We start from the raw sequence: 13,667 nt of genomic DNA, 5'->3' as shown, positions 1-13,667 counted from the left end.
CTCTCGGGCCTCTCCTGGAATACCGCGATGGCCCGCATCCTGGTCCATAGGATTTGGGGAGCGGCGCCCAGGATGGGCAGCGCGTGGCAGGCGCAGGCAGAATTGTCACAAACATCTGAGGAGCTCAATCACTCCGCTATGTTATGAAAAGAAATGTCTCCGCACAAATCAGAGACTTCCCTTAAAAAAAAAAAAAGAAAAAGAAAAAAGACTGAGGAGCATTCTGGTACTCTGGTTTAACATTCCGGAGCACGCGCGTTCTCCTAGTTCACGAGTTGGGCTAAAGGCAGGTGTTGCTAATGCCCGCCTCATCCTCTTTCCCGCAACCTTTGATAGACTGCCTCTTTTTTTTTCTTTTTCTTTTTAAAGTTAGCCCCAAGGATTCCCTCCCCTTTTAAAATGTAAAAGCAAATCCGGGCTTGAGTCGGTCGGTTGGCTTGTGAGGGGGACCTGATAAGAAAGACCCAGTCTTGAGCATCCCTCTTCAACCCTCTGGTGAGGACAAGGCACAGGATTGCCGGCAAAGCCAGGGCCCCGAGGCCGCTTCCCTTTCCCAGAGAAAGTGCGGGTCCGGGGTGCACCCGAGGACGGTGGTGTACAACTTCCTACGTCTACCAAAACTAGTCGGGACGCTTCATATTTCGGGGCAAAACTGGACAGAAGGAACGAAAAGGCGGTTCTAAATAGACGACTGGCCTGGACCCAATCCCCTGAAATGGTAATATGGTCGTTATTTAAAAAGTGTAGGTATTTTCTGGTGTTTTCCCATCAAGTACCTGCCTAATTTCTGTATGGCACACGCCAGAAATCAATAGAAGTTAACAAGTCCTCCAAACAGTCCCCATCTCTTTGTTTAATCTCCTTTACAATAAAGCCAAGGGGAGAGAATTAAAAATCTTTGAAGTAGACCAAGGCTCAAAGGAATCAGCCAAGTAGACTTAAAGTAGTCACTTATTTCCCAAAACTGGTTTGTCGGCGAACAATAAAAGGAAGTAAAATTTATGGAGAAATTATACAGTGGATTTGTCACTTAAAATATCGTAACTGTCTCGAGGACAATACCCCATGCTGAGGATTAATGGTCCCGCCGGACCTTTGATTCACCAGCGCCTTTTCTTCGCCCTTGACAAATTGGATTTTTAGGAATGGGAAGGTCGCCTGGACCATTGTGCGCCAGCCATTCAGAGGCCTCGATTATGCAGAGGGCTGAGGGAACTACTCCATGTGACCCTCTCGGGTGGGACTCTGCAGCTGCTGCGCAGAGCAACTCTCTCACCAAACTCCGCGCCCTTGCGCTCGCGGTGCCAAAAGGCGCCCGCCCTGATTGAAAAGGCGCAGTGCATGCCCGCCCGCGTCACTGCGCGGGCGGAGGACGCACGTCGGGGTGCGGCTCTCTGGCTCGAGCGCCGCTCGGGCTCTGTCACCCGAGCCCTGTGCTGCACCCAGCGCGCCCACGCGCCTGCCTGGCGGCGGCGGCGGCAGCAATGCACGGAACAGCCCGCGCTCCGGCCACCAGCGTGAGCGCCGACTGCTGCATCCCGGCCGGCCTGCGCCTGGGGCCCGTGCCTGGAACCTTCAAGCTGGGCAAGTACCTGTCAGACCGCAGGGAACCCGGGCCCAAGAAAAAGGTATTAGCCATTCCGACCTCCGCCTCCAGCCATTCGCCTCCCTTTGCCCTGGCCCTGGCAGGGGTGGATAGGGCAAGCGGAGGAAAGGGGCGATTGAGTCGTTACCTGCCAATGCTGCCAGGTGGCCCGGGGACTCCAGTAACTCCTCGCAAGTCGCATTAACTGAGAGCTGGACGTGGGCCGAACTGTGGGGAAAGGACGTGGCTGAGAGGGGACAGCGCCGGGGCGGGGTGCATGGGGCTCTTTACGTGAGGGGACCACTCAGAATCCGCGGTTTCCCTGAAGCTCCCGAGTCTCGTTCGGAGAGGCGTGTGTGTGTGTTGAGGGGGGGAGCCGGGTCTCCCCGCAAATGCGCCCTTTCTCTGTTACACAGCGCGCAGGGTGTTGAAGACTTTTCTTACCTTCTTCCCTTCAACGCGCTAATTTAAGGCTTAAATTCGCCTTAAAATAATTTAATCTCATGTGCTCCGAAAAAAACAATCTTTGGGAAACTCTCAGTTCTTAGGATGCACCCCCATCCCCACCCCCGCGGATGTCTGCTGGGGGTTTGGGGTAGATGGAGAGCGAGTGATCCAGGTAGTGGCTCCGCCTGGGGCCCCGACTGAGGGCGAGGAGTGCCCACCCGCCTGGGGCACCGGGTCCGCGCGTCTGCAGCCAGGCTTTGAGAGTCCAGGCTCGCAACTGGGAGGCGTCGGGGCCGACCCGCCAGTTCTAACTCTCCAAACTTCGTATAGACCTCCGAGCAGAGTCGGGTTTTAAAGGCTCCCTTCCGCCCTGAGGCGTCCCAGCCGGCAAAGGTTCTCCAACAGCTACCGGGAAAAGAAGGCAGGAGTCCGGTGGGGGGCTGGCGGGGGAGGGGGGGGGAGGACCTTAGCTTTGCCTAGTCGCTGCCTTGAGCTTTCTTGTAAGAAATTGCTCCCGCGCAGGGCCAGCGGGACCCGCATGTGACTCCCTACGCGATCACCCTCTTCCCCGCGGTCTAAAGTCTTCTTTACACGCGCTTTAATTGCTTTTAAATAGCCGGCCATGCTGCGGCCGCGTTGTTCGTTCACACACTTTCGCTGCCGGACTCCTAGGCACCTCCGCATCTTGGTGCTGTGTAGTGAGCCTGGGGAGGCACGAGAGGGAGGTGAAGGAAACTCTGGGTTCTGGGGCTGAGGTCTCTTTTATATTAACGACCGCTCTCAGAACCGCAAGAATAGGAACTGAGCGGGGGCGGGGGTGCGGGACCTCTTGGTACAAGACCACCCCCCAGCCTCTCACGGAGGATGCTTTCGCTCTTGGTGTTGCCAAGGTGGGACGAGAGAGGGGACTGTTACAGTAGCCAGCCTCCTGTCTTCCTCCCTTCCTTAAGCAAGGGTCCTAGGAATTACCTTCCTCCCAGCAGCCCACAGAGGTCTGGCCAAAGCGAACGCAACCATTTTTCAGAGTCGGGTGGGGTGTTGGATAAACTTTCCCTCTGGATTGTGGGCCTGGCCGTGGCGCGAGGAAGAACGACCACTGCTTGTGTTGCAGGTGCGCATGGTGAGAGGGGAGCTGGTGGACGAGTCGGGGGGCTCCCCTCTGGAATGGATAGGGTTAATCCGGGCAGCCAGGAACCCCCAGGAACAGACTCTCGAAGCTATTGCAGACTTACCCGGAGGACAGGTACTGTGGGCTTCCCCCACCACTGCCAATTCTACCTACCTAACCGTTACTGAGGTGGCCATCAATATTAAGAACAAAGCGCTTTAGCTGGAGGTCTCATTTAAACGTCTCAACAACCCTCTAAGGCATACACTATTATTTTCCCCGTTTGAAGAATGAGGGAAGTGAGGTTCAGAGAGGTCCAATAGTTTTTTTCAGGGTCACACAGCGTCAGAGCGGGGACTTGAACCTTTCCTTTTAGTTGCTTTTAGACCGATTACCCAGGAAATGACAGCAAGCTGTCCCGTTCCTTGTGTCCCAGATCTTCTATCGAGCTCTTCGAGACGTCCAGCCAGGGGAGGAGCTGACCGTGTGGTATTCCAACTCCTTGGCTCAGTGGTTCGACATCCCCACAATTGCAACTCCGACGCACGACGAGAAAGGTACCGAGCCCGAGAGGGCCTCCGGGCCAGCGCGGGTGGGTGACAGTCCAGCCCTTCTCCGTTCTTTGGACGCGACCCCAGGGCCTTTCTCTCGAGCTATGTAAAACTGAATTCATGCTCCCTGTCTGTGTGAGCAGAGAGACGACGTCACCACTACCACCTTACAATCAACAGTAAATGATAATAGCGACAATAATCTGTCTCGCGACGACACCGAAAAAATACTTTATGAACATGGGGGCTATCCTTTCCTATTGCATACCCAGAGACAATTATTTACTCAATTAAGAATCCATAAAGAAACCTTAACATATTATTAATCACATCATGAGCTCCAAAAAGCATAACTCAAACCTGGAACGTTTTTAGAAGGTGGAAGGGCTTCTCTTCACTGGTTTGAAGAACAGTATTTCCACGGGATTTTAGAAGCATTACGGTACTTACAGCTGGTCTGTTGGCAGGTACTGAAGCCCTTCCATTTAAATGGTATTTATTCATTTCCCCCTCCCTACTTAAATTGAATCTGGGTTGTATCCCAGTTTCTTCTTAGATTTATTTGATCCCTTCCAAAGCCAAGAGTGGATTTATGCAAATAAGGGGCAGTAACTAAAGAGAAGAACATTTTCAAACCTCCCCTAGAACACTGAAGAACACTGTCTGTGAAAAAAAAATCTGGGTGGTGCTACAAGAGTTCAGATCTTGAGACCTCCCTTTTAATTCACAAAGCTTCCATGACTTTCTTTTTTCCTTGTCAATTGTTAAGGTTTGTGATTTCTCCTAAAGACACAGTTATATTTAAAGTCAATATAATGAATGTTGTGAAATATTTTAACATGCTGTCCTCCCAAATTGCCTGCTCAAATCTCATCCGTCTAGAAATAGGGTTAAAGAAATTAATACAAATGTGAGAATTAAGAAACAATTCATGAATAAGACAGAATGAAGTTTATTTAGAATGATGAATCACTTCACTTCAAAGTATCACTGTCTTGTGGGTAGACTTGTGTGTACAGTATTCATAAAAGATTATCCTAAAGTAGCTTGTTCCTTATACTACATTATATTAAATTCTTTTGTCAACTTCTCCCACTAAAAGAGAAGCATGATAAAAGATCTGTAGTGGAGAACTCTGTAATCTGCCACTACAGGACAATTCCAACAGCTGCTGACCTTTAGGGGCCAGACATTTCTACACAGAACACCCCTCCTTAGGCACTCTCAAATCATACAAAAGCAACCTGTTTGAGTGGTGGCCCTCGTGTTTTCATTTCAGCCAATTAAGCTTATGAACAGATGTCAGAATAAACACCATTTTCCTTTTGGGAATGCATGGGCTATTCTGAACCCTGACTTCCCCACCTTTGATATACTTGAAATCTTGGCAACCTCAGGGTTACACCAAGATGAGGAGGCAAAGTCACTCATGAAGTGTGTTTGACACTTTTGGCATGACTTGGATTTCAGAGTCCGGAGAACAGGTCAGTTGGTTAGAATAAATTGAAAAAGGAACATAATGAAACAGAGAATTTGCTTAACTCTTGAGAAGATGAAGAAATAAGTAGGGAAGGCTGCTATTCTTCCAACATTGAGTAACTCCAGTGGGTTTCAATTCCATAGTAATTTTAAGGAAAATATGGACCCTTTGTTTTAGGAAGGAAGCTTACTTGGCTTTTTGATTGACTAGAGTCATTCCAGGGCAGACTTTGGAAAATTCCTTCTTTAAAAAGGGGTAGAGAGGGAGGTTCTGAACTTAGGAGAAGGGAGGTTATTTAAGATGTTAAATCAGCATACCCAGCAAGAGAACCCAGGAAGTCTCTTCTTTTTTTCCAGATTTATTTTACAGGGATGTTCAATACAAGTTAACAGAAATACTGAAATGATTTTATTTAAGTTTTCCATGAACAATTAGGGTAGGCTCTCAGAGGTAGTCCTCGCCCCCCACTCTGCTTTCTGCCCTACCTTGATGTCAGCTGGAATGAACTGATCCTTGCATTTTAGTTATCTAGAGGGGCTACTTGCTTTATGCAAAGCTGAAAATAAAACACATGAAGGGAAGAAGATATAGGACTTTTTTCAGTTGTTTTTGTAGTAATGCTTTAGAAGTTTGAGCTGCTTGTGTGCAAGGGGGAGGGAATTTAATTTTTCCATTGAATTTAATAAGACAAATTTTGGGTACTTCCTTGTGGCTCAACTAACTTCTTTCTCACAGACATTCTTCAGTATTATCAAGCAACCATAACACCAAAAAAAGAAACCCAACTGCAAGATCGCTGTTTTCTGACCAGATATAACAAGACTGTTTTAAAGTGAAAATTAACTTCCACCATGTGATCACAATCTGTTTCATATCTGTGTCCCTCGATTGTGTTCCCAGACCTTGGCCAAATTAAAAACAACTAATGTTAATAATATTAAACACAAGAAAAGGCTTGACAGCAAAAACATGTATATAGTTCCTCGTAGAGAATTGTATGCTTACTAAAAGCTGAGTATCTATATCATATCTATCTATATATTCATTTCATAAAAACTAAAGTATCTTTTCCAAGGACTTTATTATTATGCCTGGACTGGTGCAGCTTTCTAGGAGTTAATTAATTACCAGGTGGAACTGAGAACATAATACGACATCATCCTTCAATTTTTAGACTATAAGGACATAGGGCGTTTTCTTTTTTTCTCATCAAATTAAATGGGGTTAAAGAGGAAATAAAGATACAAATAATTTTGAAGAATAGCAGATTATAGTCCCTATGTGGTCCTTCAGTTGGTCACGCTCCAGGAAAACCTCAGGCAAAATGTTTAAGGCTGGGAGGCAGTGGGAAGGGTGGGTAATGGACATAAAAGGCATTGTTGTATGAAAAGGAATGATTACATATGGCCCATACATACAAGATATTGTCTCGCCTGGTAATGAGGCGCTCACGACCATTAGATTGGTCTTTGTTCAGTTTATCCAAACTCCTTGACATACGCCACCTATTCTGCAAACGCCAACAGATGGGCCCGGGCACAGCACAGCCTCAACACTTGATTTAAAGCAACAGCTGCTCTCTCTGCTCGTTTCTTCCCCCGGCCAGCCTGCCTGAGCGCTGCCCTCCCAAGGAAGATTTGCTCGGATGGCCCGGAGGAAGTCTTCGTTGGAAAGGCACAGGTCACCTCTTTGGCCTCTGAGTAATCCCAGAGGATGGAGATGGTGACAAAGTTGGCCATTTGGGGCTTCTCGGAGTCCTTGCTACAGTGGGGCCACCGAACTAACTCACTCTCTGGGCCCCAAGAACACTCTTGCTCATACCTCTGGTCATAAATCTGGGCTTTGCCTTGGGTGCGCTTTCTTCCTTGGGTGAGCTTTCTTTCTCTTTCGCTTGTTCGCCTCTCACGGGGTCGCTTTCCCACTCTTTCTCGCCCAGGGGAGGAGCGCTACATTTGCTGGTACTGCTGGAGGACGTTTAGATACCCCAACAGCCTTAAGGCCCACCTACGTTTCCACTGCGTGCTCAGCAGCGGCGGGGGCCGAACCTACCTGCACCACGAGCACGCTGCTCGCCAAGGCGCTGCCCCGGCCGCGGATGGCCTTCCCTTCTCTCCGAAACCCCCAGCGCCCGACTTTGCCGCGGCCGCCCCGGCTGGCACTCTGCGGCCCCACTCGCAGGCCCCGCCGCCTCTCCAGGCCTGCGGAGCGCGGGAGAGTATCAAGCGCGAGGCCTCCTCTGCGCCCTCGGCCACGTCGCCACCCGCGGCCAAGTGGGGGCAGTCCAAGAAGAGCAAGGAGCAGCCGGACCGCGCCCTAGACATGAGCGGGGCCTCCCGGGGACACGGCCACTTCCTCGGCATCGTAGGCGGCTCCCCAGCTGGGGGCGGTGGCCTGGCCTTCTACCCCGGAGTGCGCTCGGCTTTCAAGCCTGCCGGCTTGGCTAGGGCAGCCGCGGCCGCGCATGGCGACCCCTACCGGGAGGAGGGAGGCGGCAAACCTGGGTCCGGCTTGGCCTTAGGCAGGTTGCTGGGCGGGGGCCGGGCGGGCGGACGCCCGGTAAGCGGGGAGAACCCCGCGGCGGGCGGCGCCGGCCACCACCATCACCACCATGCGCACCACCACCATCACCATTCCAAGTGCCTGCTCTCGGGGGACCCGCCGCCGCCGCCGCCTGGCCTACCCTGCTCGGGGGGCCTGCGCAGCTTCCCTCTGCTCCCCGGGGCCCCGGAAGAGGCGTCAGCCTTCAAGCATGTGGAACGTGCCCAGCCAGCGGCGCCTGCGCTGCCGGGAGCGCGTTTCGCCCAGTTGCCCTCTGCGACCGGGCTGCCCGTCGAGCGCTGCGCGCTGCCGGCCCTCGACGCGGGCGGGCTCAAAGCCTACCCGGGTGGCGAGTGCAGCCACCTACCTGCCGTCATGCCGGCTTTTACCGTCTACAACGGGGAGCTACTCTACGGCTCACCGGCCGCCGCCGCTTATTACCCGCTGAAACTGCACTTCGGCGGGCTGCTCAAGTATCCGGAGTCCATCTCTTACTTCAGTGGGCCTGCGGCGGCGGCAGCAGCAGCGGCAGCTGCCGCTCTAAGCCCTGCGGAGCTCGGCTCCCTGGCTAGCATCGACCGAGAGATCGCTATGCACACGCAGCAGCTGTCCGAGATGGCAGCCGGGAAAAGCCGAGGCCGCCTGGACGCGGGGACGCTGCCACCCGCCGTCGTGGCGGCGGGAGGCGCTGGGGGTGGCGGCAGCGTAGGTGGCGGCGCCGGCAAGTCCAAGACCGGCCACCTGTGTCTCTACTGCGGCAAGTTGTACTCGCGCAAGTACGGGCTCAAGATTCACATGCGGACGCACACCGGCTACAAGCCGCTCAAGTGCAAAGTGTGCCTGCGGCCCTTCGGCGACCCCAGCAATCTGAACAAGCACATCCGGCTGCACGCCGAGGGCAACACGCCCTACCGCTGCGAGTTCTGCGGCAAGGTGCTGGTGCGCCGCCGGGACCTGGAGCGCCACGTCAAGTCCCGCCACCCCGGCCAAAACCTGCTCGCCAAGGCGGGCGATGGCCCCGGCGCGGAGCCTGACTACCCGCCGGAGCCTGGGGAGCCCAAGAGCGACAACGACAGCGATGTGGACGTCTGCTTCACAGACGACCAGAGCGACCCTGAGGCTGGAGGCGGCGGCGAGCGCGACTCATAACGAGTCTTCTCGGGAAAGGGTGGATTTGGGAGGCGGGAACGGAGATAAGAAGTTGGGGAGGGGAGAGTGGTTCTCTTTTGGGAGAAGAGAGGAGCTCTTGGAGAGTGAACCGGTTGACAAAACCGTTTTTATTTTGGTTGGGCGCCAGATTTGGAACAGTGAGAGGTCCCAGGTCCTATAGTGAAATTCAGAGCTAAGGTTTAGAAGTGGCTCAAAGAAATCTGGCTTTTTGCGTAGCCGGAGCGAGTCGGGTCCCTGTGGACCCTTGGACTCCGCGGATAGTCTCTCCCATGAACCACCCAGGAGGTCTGCTCTCAAGGTTTAGGATCGCATTAATGTGAACTTCACAGCGCCCTTGAGGGCGTCGATTTTAACTGCCATGTATTTTTAAATTGTTCTTTAATGTGGAGGAAATTGTGCCTTTTGAAACGATGTTGTGTGTGTGTGTGTGTGTGTGTGTGTGTGTGTGTGTGTGTTTACATTAGCATTTCACTAAATAGGCGAAACAGTAGTCAAAGTTCGGTAGACGTGACATCCATCCATCTATCCAAATATTTCCATTTCATCTGTTCTCGTGTCAAAGACTATGCCTTCCCGCATTGACTATATAGTGGTAGCAGGTGTGCAAATTGGTCAAGTTGCAATTATTTATAAAAGAGTAATGACAAATGTAAAATATCTAAAGCATGAATCTAAAAGCACGCAATATATAATTTTAAAGAAAATGTCTTATTTGGTAGAGTACAGATGTGATGTATGTTGTTTTACAATGAATGATGTACAGTGGATTCAGTATTTTGGTCTTGGTTCCAGTTTGTGCAATCTTTAATAAAAATAAAGATACACATGACAGTTTCTTCACTTAGCGATTTCAGCAGATCCTTTAAAGAAAGAGTTTAATTCGAAAACAATTTTCAAGAAGACTCCATAATAAAATGAATCACAGGACACTTGAAGACTTTGACTATTCATAAGGTAAATGTTAAGTAGTGTTGTAATAGGGAAATATACTATTTCCAATATGTGTACTTCACATGCTCCCAGATAGCGGGCAAAGTAACTGTTTTCTGAAATCATGTTAATTATGCTAAGAGTTTTCATGTTTAGGAAAGAAGCTAATGAGTTTCAAGAAAAAATGCATATTCCTCATCAAAAAGAATTATGGAACTGTAGAATCACTGTTTCTTGCTAGTACCATTTTGACAGGGGTTTCCTTGGGAAGCAAACAAAGGAAAATTGCTCCGTGCTTTTTATGATTCATACAGTTTAGTTTTCATTTAACAAATGCTAAAAGAGGATTGATATTATTGGAGGTGCTGATCTACTTGTCTGTGTAGTTTTCTTTTCTCCATGTACTCTTTCCAATAATCTCGTGCTGTTGATGTGTGTCCCATTTTACTGAAGAGAAAATATACACTTCAAGTTCACTGGGAGGCCCATAATGAGAAGTACAAAGTTAGAAGCAATGACTTCATTTATGGGTATAAAAAATTAATACTAGTGAATAGAAGACTATCGTAAAGAATATATTTCTGTGGGCTAAAATTGGAAAGCACCCTCTCCCCTTCCTATGCCACTCCCCAACCCCGTACTCAGGGGAGCATTTCACTGAAGTTATGTAGAAGTGGAGGATGAGCCATCTCCTCAACTAAGGGCAGGTACCCAAAGAGCCCAGGTCTCTAGTACTCTTCCCAGAGGTTGGTGGGAAGATTCTTGTAGGGCACCAAAAGATCTGGATATGATCCTGATGATTTTAACTCAGTTAAAAATGACCTTTATTTTCTGAATCCTGAGTACTGCAGCAGTTCCCACACAGCTGTCTCCCAGTTGGGAACATGGCAGATGTCACTGGATGGCTGGCAGAGACTTTTTGTAATCCATCAGAGCAAGAGGCATGGGGGTGAGGTGGGGAGGACATCTGACTTTTATGGGGGCTGGATCAGCAAAAAGATTTTTTCTATGAGAAAACTTATCCTGGGGATTACAGGTTTTTGGTGTCTGCTAACCAGAAGATGTTTTGCTTTGTAAAAGAAAACCCAAAGAGAAATAAAAAATATGTGTGAAGTAGCATGCATATATGGTGACAATGATACTACCATTTATTGAGAGCCTATTCTCTGCCAAATCCTTATGCTACTGCTATTTTCACTTCTTTCCTCCCCACAGAGGATGACCATGGGCTTGCCCCATGAGGTTCAGTGATGGTCCTGACAACAGAACTGGAAGCAAACCCACACAGCTGCCTATTCAGCTTGGGCTCTAGACATCCAGGGCTTCTCACTGCCTTCATAGTATCAGAGTCTTGCCCTTTGAAGCAATTATTGCTTGAAACAAAATCCACCCTTATAGAGAAATATTGGAAAACTTTCCTGAAAACAGACTGTGTGAGTCCTCAGGGAAAGTGAGAAAGGCTGCCCAGATTTAAAACAAAAAAAGTTTTATCAGGTGTAAAAGTTTTGTTTCCTTCTTTCATTTCCTAGCTCACTACTTAGTCCTATAACTCTTGTTTTCAAGAAATAAAAACAGTTTGGTCAAAGAAATACATTTTAAATCGATAAAAATGTAATAAAACAAAACTCCCTAGCTTCCTTTTCCTCTTTGATATTGACTAGGTTATTCGAATAAATTCCAATATGAAAAATGAAAGTTGAATATAGACTTAAAATGTCCTTAATAGCAGGTCATTTGTAATTCTCCATAGGTTGTCTTACATAACCTGTATATTTGTCCATGGATGTGCACACTATCATATATAATTAATGTGGTTATTCATTTTAGTTGTGAAGTCAAATCAGTGATGTACAATCAGTAACATTACTACTACTTATTTAAGAAATTTTAAACATTTATTTATTTTTTGAGAGAGCATGAGCGGAGGAGGGGCAGAGAGGGAGAGAGAGACACACACGGTATCTGAAGCAGTCTCCAGGCTCTGTCTGAGCTGTCAGCACAGAGCCCAATGCGGGGCTTGAACTCACGACCAGAGCATGACCTGAGCCGAAGTCCATGCTTAACTGAGCCACCCCTGCCGCCCCTAATACTACTTATTTAAATGGCTCAGTTGAGTTAGTGTTTCTCAGATGACTTCTTTCAGTTTCCTATCTCTTTGTCTCCATTCCCACCCCCAACCCTCCTTCCTTCTCATCCTGATGACCACAAGTAACTATGAAGGGTCTACTGCCTAGATTTCCTCATCTGTAAAACAAGTTGAATTATGCAATAGGGAGGTTGTGAGGATTGAATGGGTTAATGCAGGTAAACTGCTTAGCATAAAGCCTGATGCATAGCAAGCTCTCAAACAATAGTGAAATAACCCTACCAACTCCGTGGTTTTATTTTGAAGATACCAACGAACGAGGTAAGTGTTGACGCCCTTTTACAAGTGTTAGCGCTGTTCTCCCCTTGGTTCACTTCTAGCCCCCGACAAACATGCCCCAACTTCAGTAAGTAAAGGCCGTTCACACTTTTGCCAAAGAGAAACTTCCTCAGACCCCTTATCAAGTCATCCTTCTATTTTAAGCTCAGACATCGACTCGTTCAAATGGTTCATAGTGATTAAGTGAACGGGAAGAACGCTCTCGCGCTTTCACTAATTTTTGAAACGCTGGGCTGCGCGGTGAGTTTACGCAGAAGCATGCCGCGGAGGTGAGCGCATGAACATCTCCCCTCCTGAGTCGGGTAGACAACGGGGCACACAGTAAAAGCTGCAGTTCCTCAAAATTCTGCTCTGGGGAAAATTCATTCACTGGCTGGACTCTGCGGATGAGGTGAGTAGCGGTGGGTCTCCAGGTTAGAACCGCATGCAGTTCGGGGGAACGCCAGGAGAGCTGGGGCTGGTGTTGGTGTTGGTGCCTGGGCCCCGGAGACGAGAGGGCTATGATTGGCTGCTCCGCTTTAGCCCGAGCGCTCCCATTGGCTCACCCCTTGGAGCCAGGGTTGCTATTGGTGGCGGGCTGGCCGCGCGCGAAGGTTTGGGCAGGAGCCGTCTCCCAGGATCCCGTGGCCCGCTGGCGGTGTCGTCTCCTGCGTGGGTGCTGCAGTGCCAGGTAGTGAGTGCGGCGCTCTTGTGACTCACGGCTTCTCTCTCCCTGGGAGCAGAGGTTTTCGGGTTCTGAGTGGGGGCAGAGGTGTGGAGTCTCGCCGCTTTTAGGTGTAGTGTCCGGGAACCCTGGCCGGGGAAAGAGACGCGGGGACTCCTCCCGCCCCCGCCACGGCGGACGGCAGGAGGCGGAGGGAGTTCCGGGCGCCTAACGAGTCATTTTTAAGTGCTGCTGCCCTGCTGTGGCGGGGAGTAGCGGCACCAGCGCTACGGCGCCCTCGCCATCTGCTGCTTCCCCAAAGGGAAGGCGGCATAGGCGCTGGCGCCGTCGGGAGGTCAGACTTGACCCTTGGCCACCCAGGTGTGAGTTGTGAAGGGGAGGACTCAACAGACGGCGGGGCCAACGTGTTTAGTTCCAGAAGGAGCGTGGCGCTCGCTCTGGGCTGGGTGACCTTCCTACAAAAGATGAAAGGAGCGCTTCTGTCATCTGCGACTGTGGTTTAATTCAAATTAGGTGTAACCGGTTGTACGGCAGACAACTTGTTAATGCCTTTGGCTTGCGAAACGTCCCAGGGCCCTAAAAAAAGGGACCGACGTTGCGGCGGAGGGTGGGGGGGAGGGCTGTATGTACGCATGTAAGCCCTTTAAGGACACTGATTTTATTTCAAGGATAATATGCTTTAATTGTTTAAGTTTTAACATTTCATGTAAGTACATAAAAACTAAACCAGAACGTATTAAAACTATGGAAGTGAGAGCATAAAAGACAG

The 13,667-nt window shown here is 49.8% G+C and overlaps 1 protein-coding gene across 1 annotated transcript; it reads left to right on the top strand.

The window, feature by feature from the left end:
* Positions 1–1,484: 1,484 nt before the first annotated feature.
* On the top strand, positions 1,485–8,858 carry PRDM13 (PR/SET domain 13). The gene is made up of 4 exons (XM_047101610.1): positions 1,485–1,628; positions 3,144–3,275; positions 3,577–3,697; positions 7,108–8,858. Exons 1-4 carry the CDS (start codon positions 1,485–1,487, stop codon positions 8,856–8,858), a joined length of 2,148 nt encoding a protein of 715 aa, XP_046957566.1.
* The last annotated feature ends 4,809 nt before the right edge of the window (positions 8,859–13,667 follow it).

The sequence above is a fragment of the Lynx rufus genome, unplaced genomic scaffold (assembly GCF_022079265.1).
Source record: "Lynx rufus isolate CCGP_SWC_20201006 ecotype Redwood Valley unplaced genomic scaffold, mLynRuf1.p SCAF_6, whole genome shotgun sequence".
Lineage (NCBI taxonomy): Eukaryota > Metazoa > Chordata > Mammalia > Carnivora > Felidae > Lynx > Lynx rufus.
Note: the sequence above shows the minus strand (reverse complement) of the source record. Positions and strands in the feature narration are given on the sequence as shown.

What these genes read in the sequence shown, in the direction of transcription:
- PRDM13 (XM_047101610.1), top strand. Translation starts at nt 1,485, where the DNA reads ATGCACGGAACAGCCCGCGCTCCGGCCACCAGCGTGAGCGCCGACTGC. An exon ending in AACCCGGGCCCAAGAAAAAG is followed by an intron (nt 1,629 to 3,143) that starts GTATTAGCCATT and finishes CTTGTGTTGCAG; the next exon opens with GTGCGCATGGTGAGAGGGGA. An exon ending in TCCGACGCACGACGAGAAAG is followed by an intron (nt 3,698 to 7,107) that starts GTACCGAGCCCG and finishes TTTCTCGCCCAG; the next exon opens with GGGAGGAGCGCTACATTTGC.